General features: G+C 52.5%; 1 protein-coding gene across 1 annotated transcript; it reads left to right on the top strand.

Moving 5' to 3' along the window:
* Positions 1–156: 156 nt before the first annotated feature.
* On the top strand, positions 157–7,184 carry TAC3 (tachykinin precursor 3). Its single transcript, XM_026001681.2, has 7 exons — positions 157–334; positions 912–1,030; positions 3,510–3,615; positions 3,808–3,837; positions 4,300–4,353; positions 4,777–4,851; positions 6,899–7,184. The coding sequence occupies exons 2-6, from the start codon at positions 917–919 to the stop codon at positions 4,848–4,850; spliced, it is 378 nt and encodes a 125-aa protein (XP_025857466.1). The 5' UTR covers positions 157–334; positions 912–916; the 3' UTR covers position 4,851; positions 6,899–7,184.
* Positions 7,185–7,692: the final 508 nt, after the last annotated feature.

Here is a 7,692-nt window from a genome sequence, read left to right as displayed (position 1 = left end):
AGGGTTTGTGGGGTGTGTGGGGTGTGTGTGTGTGTGTGTGTGTGTGTGTGTGTGTGTGTGTGTGTCTGCAGCCTATATCCTCCTTTTTCTCCACCAGCCTCCCCCCTCCCCTCCAGCCACCCTGGGATTGGTGATTCACAGCCCCTCCCCCGGCTCCCCCAGACCCTCCCAGAGCCTTTATCTGGGAGCCACAAGCTCCTGCCACATCCTCAGATCCCCTCCACTTGGGCTCTCTCCACCCAGGCGGTGTGCTGTGCGTGGGCAGTGGCCAGTGTTCCCGGCTGGCCCCCCATCCTGTTAGACCAGCTGCCCTCGGCTCAGAACTGCTCCACAGGTAGGCACCAGTGGGAGAATGTTGGATGGGCTGGGGCTGGCGCCAGAGGCCAGAGGCCAGAGCTGGGAGAGGATAAAGGACCCGAGGGAACAGAGGTGGGGCCTCTGATCCGGGAGCAGGGCCCTGGGACGAGCAGAAAGCACCCGCAGGGGCAGAGAACCAGGACTGTCTGGAGCCTGTGGCTTCAGACTGCTCCCATCCTAGAAACTTTTGCCTAAGTCTTGGGTTACCTGGTGCTGGAAAGCAGAGTCCCGAGTCCCTCCTCAGGCTAACTAAGAAGACAGACCAGACCGTGCGTGTCCTGCGAATCTCTCTTGCTTGGAGACGAGAGTCTGGCACTATTGCCACATTGCCCATTGCCAGGTGCTCAGCGTCGGGAGATGCGTGATGGGGGAGCAGGGCAATTGAGCCCAGGGGCTGGCCTGCCTGCTCAGAGATGTTCCCCCAGACCAGGGCTTGGCCAGAGAGAGGGGGCGCTGGGGAAGCAGGCTCAGGACAGGTGCCGACTGTCTCCTGCATTTGCATCTGTGTTGTAACCTCTTCCCCTCATTCCTGTCCCGACCCTCTGCCCTCCTAGGCACCATGCGGAGTGCCCTGCTGTTTGCAGCCATCCTGGCCATCAGCCTGGCTTCCAGTTTTGGGGCTGTCTGTGAGGACTCACAGGAGCAAGTGGTGCCTGGTGGGGGCCACAGCAAGGTAAGGCGCCCCTCTGCAGTGCCCACCTGGCAGAGAGCTGCACTCTGCCTGGCCCGTGGCTGTTGAGGGGAGGCTGGGAGGCAGCTTGGGGCTACCTGAGTTATGTATCCATCAGAGGGTGTCTCTAGGCACGTCTGTAAGAGCCTCTGTTCCTCTTTTTAAGATTTTGAAATGACAGCAATTAGATTGGTACACATGCTTTTAAGATGATTATAGGTGGAACTTATTACAAATTCAGTGTGTGAAGTCCAACTGCCTCTCCAGCTAGGATCAGTTTAGCATCTCATTACAGGAGGTGGGCAGGATATTTGTTTTTTTTTTTTTTTTTTAAATTTATTTATGATAGTCACAGAGAGAGAGAGAGAGAGAGAGGCAGAGACACAGGCAGAGGGAGAAGCAGGCTCCATGCAGGGAGCCCGACGTGGGATTCGATCCCGGGTCTCCAGGATCGCGCCCTGGGCCAAAGGCAGGCGCCAAACCGCTGCGCCACCCAGGGATCCCTGGGCAGGATATTTGAACAATTTGGGAAAAGTGGCTGCCTAGGAAGCCATATGCAGGGTAAAGAGAGGAGTCAGTCTTCAACCCTACGCATCCCAGGGCATGATAGGCACGCAGACTTACAGGTGGTGGCTGTTGCACTGGATCCAAAAGACTAGAACCACTTCAAAAATACAAAAAAATAGTGGCACCCAGCTGGCTCAGTCGGGGAAAGCATGCGATTCTTGATCTCAGGCTTGAGTTCCAGCCCCACATTGGATGTAGAGATTACTTAAAAATAAAATCTTAGGGATCCCTGGGTGGCGCAGCGGTTTAGCGCCTCCCTTTGGCTCAGGGCGCGATCCTGGAGACCCGGGATCGAATCCCACGTCGGGCTCCCGGTGCATGGAGCCTGCTTCTCCCTCTGCCTGTGTCTCTGCTTCTCTCTCTCTCTGTGTATGACTATCGTAAATAAATAAAAAAATAAAAAATAAAAAAAATAAAATCTTAAAAAAAATACACAAGGAATGCCAAGTATGCATTGGACATTATGTTTGGAGTCCAAAGTTTCATCTGGAGAGAGTCGGAATATCTGGATATATTTTTCTTTCTTCTTTCTTTCTTTCTTTCTTTCTTTCTTTCTTTCTTTCTTTCTTTCTTCTTCTTTCTTTCTGTAAAGATTGTATTTATTTATTTATTTATTCATGAGAAACACGGAGAGAGAGGCAGAGACACAGGCAGAGGGAGAGGCAGGCTTCCTGCGAGGAGGAGCCAGATGTGGGACTCGATCCCAGGACCCTGGGATCATGATCTGAGCCAAAGGCAGACACTCAACCGCTGAGCCACCTGGGCACCCCTGGATATATTTTTCTTTTTCTTTCTTTTTTTTTTTTTTTGGATATATTTTTCTAAGACAAGCTTACTTCAAGACCTGGTCCCCCTTGGTCAATGAAAGGGAGAGGTTGTCATCCTACCCCTTCTCCCCAATGTTGTGTGAGGACGGGGGAAGTGGGGGTGAGGAGAGGGTAGGAGGTATGTGTGCTGGGCGACGGGGTTGGTGTGTGCAGGGGTGCATCCTGTGTAGATGTGCTCTGTGCTCGGCAGCCCAAGGACAGCTGGGCTCTGGAGAGGGAGGCACTGCTGAGACTAAGGTGAGGATCTCCGAACGTGATCATTGGCATCATCTCTCTGCAGCTGCAGTTAACTGGCTGTGGGGTGTGTGCCCACCAACCATCCTGCGGTGCCCAAACTGCTAAAAAAAAAATCACCAACACAATGAAGAGCCCCTGCCTGGCAGCAGGTCCAGAATGAGGTTTATTTGTGGGGGAGAAGATAAATAAATAAATTTATCTATTTGTCCTTTCCTTTCTTGAAAGTGGCGGACTTTGTGGCTCCCTCATATAGCAGGGCAACCATATCCCCAGGAAACTGGCTCCTGATGTGCCAAGGAGAGCAGAGCCAATGGCCCTTCTCACTGGGAGGTGGAGGCAGTTGGGAGAGAGCCCCAAGACGCAGTCCCCTTTGAGCTTGGGAGATAGAGTGACCAACCATCCCAATTTTCCCAGGACCACCCGTTTAAGTACTGAAAAGCCCATATCCCAGGAAAGCTCAGAGTCCTAGGCAAACTGGGACAGTTGGTGTGCCTACAGGGATGCCCGATGTGCTCCTTCTACCCCTACTTCTCCAATCTTGTTGTGCAGGTGAATAACCGCAGGGGCCGGGTTGAAATGCAGATCTTCTCGGTAGGTCTCAGGTAGGACGGAGATGCAGATTAGGAATTTCTAAGAAGCCTATGGCAGTGGTGCTATTGATGCTATTGGTCCCCGACCACACTTTGAGAGCCCACTTCTCTTCCATTGTAAACCAGAAGAAATCCCAAAAGATACAGGATGTCGGGTTCAATTGTAATGGGCTCAAGAAGAGGCCATGGTTTGTGGGGAGGGGTGAATGGATCAGGTGTGAGCCTCCTGCCTCAGCCCTCTTTGTTTCTGTCCCTTAAAAGGACTCGGACCTCTACCAGTTGCCCCCGTCATTGCTCCGGAAGCTCTATGACAGCGGCTCAGTCTCTCTGGAAGGATTGCTCAAAATGCTGAGCAAGGCTAGTGTGGGTAGGAAGCAGCCCTGGGGAGAAGGGGATGGGGGGCAGGATTCTGATGATTAAATAGGCTTGAGAAGAGCCTTCAGGTGGGATGGAGACGGGCGACGGCTTGGTGAATAATTGGGGGTTGTGCTCTGAACACCCTCTGACCATTCCTTTCCAGGTTCCATTCCCCAATGACACACTCTTCTTGCTTTCACAGATCCTAAGGAATCACCACTTCCCCAGAAACGTGAGTAGCCTCTTCTCCCTCCCTGTCTCTGCTGACCGTTTGCTAGAGCTCCATGGGCATGGGGCCCAGTGGCCATTCTGACTGGCCCTGTCTCAGCTGGCACAAACAATATGCCAGCTGCAACAGCTCATGGGCACCAGGGCATGGGCTTATGGGCTCCACTGGGTACCAGGAGGAAACAGGTGTGATGAGCGGGGTGGACTCTTTCTCCATCAGCTGGTCTTTGAGAAGCAAGAGAACCTCTTGGTGGCTGTGAAGACTCTAAGCCAGACACCTGGGGGGGTGGGGCAGAGAATTCTTGCACTGTGGAGAGGGTGAGGTGGGAAGAGAGGGTGGCTAATAGCCTGCTGACTGGGGAGTCCAGTTGTGGCATGATAAAGACCCAAGAAACCCAATCTTGGAAGTCTTGACACTCCCCTACCCTCATTATCACTGTTGGCAACGTCGGCCCTTCTTCTACAGGTGACATGCATGACTTCTTCGTGGGACTTATGGGCAAGAGGAACATCCAGCCAGGTAGGAGCGTGTGAGGGCACAGTGGGAGGGGTTAGGGTACTAGCAAAGATTCGGCAGAAGTCAAGTGCCTCATACTTGTCACCAGAGGGAAAGACAGGACTTTTCTTAGCTATAGTGAGGGCTCCTCAGCCCTTCTACCCAATCAGGTTGGAGCCACAGTCCAGATGTCCCTGGGAACACAACGGGGAGACCTTCATAAGATAGTCGTCCTGCTGCAGCTGGGAAGGAGTTGGAGGGGTGGGAGCTGTTCTTGCCCCCATCTCCCAAACACAGCATGCCTCTGTTTTCTGACTCTGTCTCCCGATGCTGCCCTTCATGGCTAGCCCTTTTTTTTTTTTTTATGGCTAGCCCTTTGATACTGGGTCAGGGTGAAGGTCACATTCAGAAAAACCCCTCCTAACTACACTGTTTATTTTACCTCAGACACTCCTGTTGATGTAAACCAAGAGAAGGTCCCCAGCTTTGGCACCCTCCAGTATCCCCCCAGTGCGGAATAAGGTAAGGATTATTGGTTAGGAGAGGGGACTGTGCGTGTGTAAGGGGGAGGAGCCGGAGAGACATTTTGTCTGATGCTACAGGCATTTATAGTCATAAATTTGCCCTAAAATACATGGCCAGCGGCCAGCACACTGTTGGTCCAACACGCCAGCCCCCAGAGCTGCGTACCTGTCTGCAAGAACACCGAACTCACATGCACGCACACACGCCCCTGTTTCCCTTGAGTCACGGACCCTGGCTGACTCCCGAGTAGGCAGAGGTGGTGGGCCACGGGAGCGAGGGGTTGACCCTGTGGCTTCTCGGATGGTCAGCTCCTGTTGTTCGGGCTCCGTTCTTGAATCGTCTTGTACAAGCTGGAGGTAGCAGCACCCGGTAGTAACAGGCACCACATCCAACTCACAGGGGTTGAGTGTTCGGCCTCCTAGGTAGGCAGAAACTGTGTGGATCATTCAGATCTCGGGTGACTGGGTCTAGTGTGTAATTCGTCACAAGCGTGATTTAGGAAGAAATGCAAGGAACTCTGAAATTTAATGGGGAGTAACCAGAAACCATATCTCAGTACCTCCACGTAGCCTAACTCCTTAGAGCATAGCCTGGGTTTGAATCCGGGATCTGCAGCTCCCTGGCTGTGTCCCCTCGGCCAAGTTACATAACCCTCCTGTGCCACAGGTTCCTCATCTGAGAAATGAGGGTCATATTAGGTTGCAGGCTTGTGGTTTTGAGGACGGATCGTAGGTAAAGTGTTCAGGACAGGGCCTGGCACACGGAGCACAGGCTGTGTGTTGGCAGCATTGGGATCAGTCCGGAGGCGGGGGAGCCCCAGTGTCGCCCCTGGCGGGCTCTGGTCTGTCTGCGTGGAGCTGTCTGGGCTGGACCCTGGGCTCGGGTGGGCTGACGGATGTCTCGCTTGGTCCCTGGGTCGGCGAGTCCCCGGGGAAGCGTCTAGTCACAGCACGGAAGGGCTGTCGCAGCCCCAGCTCCCCCCAGGCCTTGCAGCCCAGCCCACAGCTTCTTTGCAGTAGCTCTGAAGGAGCAGGTGTGGGGGAGAAAGCGCGGGAGTGGGAGCCGGGTGACCACGGGGAGACTCCTGCTCCCCCGCTCGACGGCAGCCTGGGCTGCGGGCGCACGGCCCCTGGGCCCGAGACCGGGTCTGGCCCCGCTCGGTCGGGCGAGAGGGCCACGCAGCCGTAATAACCGTAACTCACTGATTACACGGTACTCACCGTATCATTTTGCTCTCATTAGATGCTTATTTCAGTGCTGCGACCGCCAGATAATTACACGGGCAGCTATATCTGGATGACACACTCTCCCCGGCGCTCTGCATCGGCCATAAAGATAATTACAGTGCAATTTTGCCGTAGTATTTTATACAAATGGTGAAAACAAGTGCATTGTAGAAACCTTCTTTTAATGCTCGCTGGTGAATCCAGGCTCTTTCAGAGGGGCCGCTGGCATAATCGCAGCCTGCATAATCTCACCACTGATGGAGCGTTCTCAACCCGCGAGGCGCCAGGAGGAACAGCACGTCAAGTCCCCGGGGCCTGGCATTTAAGATTAGATGAGACGGAGCAACACAGATCATTGTGTCATCTTATTTCATTCATGTGAAACTGCTAACACAGGAGGTGATCCCTGGGCCTGTGCTTTCTCTGGGAGGTTTCTGGAAAGAGGAGGCCATGGGTGAGCCTGGGGGGAGCATTAGCACCAGAGCACACTGGATAGGGCTATGTGTATTCCTGGCTCATGGGGATGCGAGTAGGATAGGAATCTAGTGTAGGGACCCACAGACCATGCACAGGGGTGTTTCTAAGTAGCACAGTAAACACAGAACGGGGAAAGGGCAAGCTCCTGTGGTTAGAAGGGTTCAGTCCTCTAGTTCAAAGGCTACAGGGAAAGCTGAGGGCTAAGACTTCTGTTCTCTTCTGTTCTCTTTTCCTCCCTTTACATATCTCCCCCCCCACTCACATACCCCTACTTCCCCAGCTGGTGGTCGGTGGGAATTTTACAAGACAGAGCATGTGATTTCATTTTTTTTGGTCCTCAGCTCTCTACTTCTGGACCCCTGGGCTGCATCATGAAGACACCTGTTACACTCTCCCAACTGCCAGCTGCACACGCTCCTCCTTCCCTTTCTTTCCCCCATTCTTGTAACACGGCTGTGCTTTAATGCCTTCTCCATCCCTCTATCCTGCTGTGATGTAGAAACTGCAGAGTGAGCATCCTCGGCCCCAGTGGACATTGACTATACATTTCCTCGGGGTTTCTGGAGTGTCCTTTGTTAAAAATATGATGTCTCTCTTTACTCAACAATAAAGGATTTTCACATGTGACCTAGAGTGATGCAATTGTTTGGCCGGTGGGTGGGTTTTTCTTTCTTGACTCTTCCAGCTACATCATACACACATACACATTTATGATGTGCACACATACATGTATCATATATAAATGGAAGCATCTTTATTTTGTACATGTACCGATTTCCCCAACAGTGTCTTAGTCAGTGCTTCATACAGGTAGTATTAGAAGACCTATTTAGTAATTAAAAAATAAATCAGTGAATTTGGAAGATGGTATCTAGCACTCAAAAACTTTCACAGATTAGCTTTGGATAAAGGAAAAACATATTCCGAATGGCTTGTCTGTATTTCTAGGATGGGCCTAGGAGACAGCAATCTTGAATCTGACTCTATGTAGAGAAGGGTGAAGGCGTGGGTGGTGCAAGGCAGCCAAGGCTGTGCAAGGACCCAGCCACAGAGGAGGATTAATCTATAGAATTGCACCATTTCTCTGTCTCCAAATGTCAAGCAGGGGTCCGGGAACAGGTCATGGAACAGACGG

This window comes from Vulpes vulpes, unplaced genomic scaffold (assembly GCF_048418805.1).
Source record: "Vulpes vulpes isolate BD-2025 unplaced genomic scaffold, VulVul3 u000000674, whole genome shotgun sequence".
Taxonomy (NCBI): Eukaryota; Metazoa; Chordata; class Mammalia; order Carnivora; family Canidae; genus Vulpes; species Vulpes vulpes.
The sequence above is the reverse complement of the archived record's forward strand: the minus strand, read 5'-3'. Positions and strand labels throughout refer to the sequence as shown.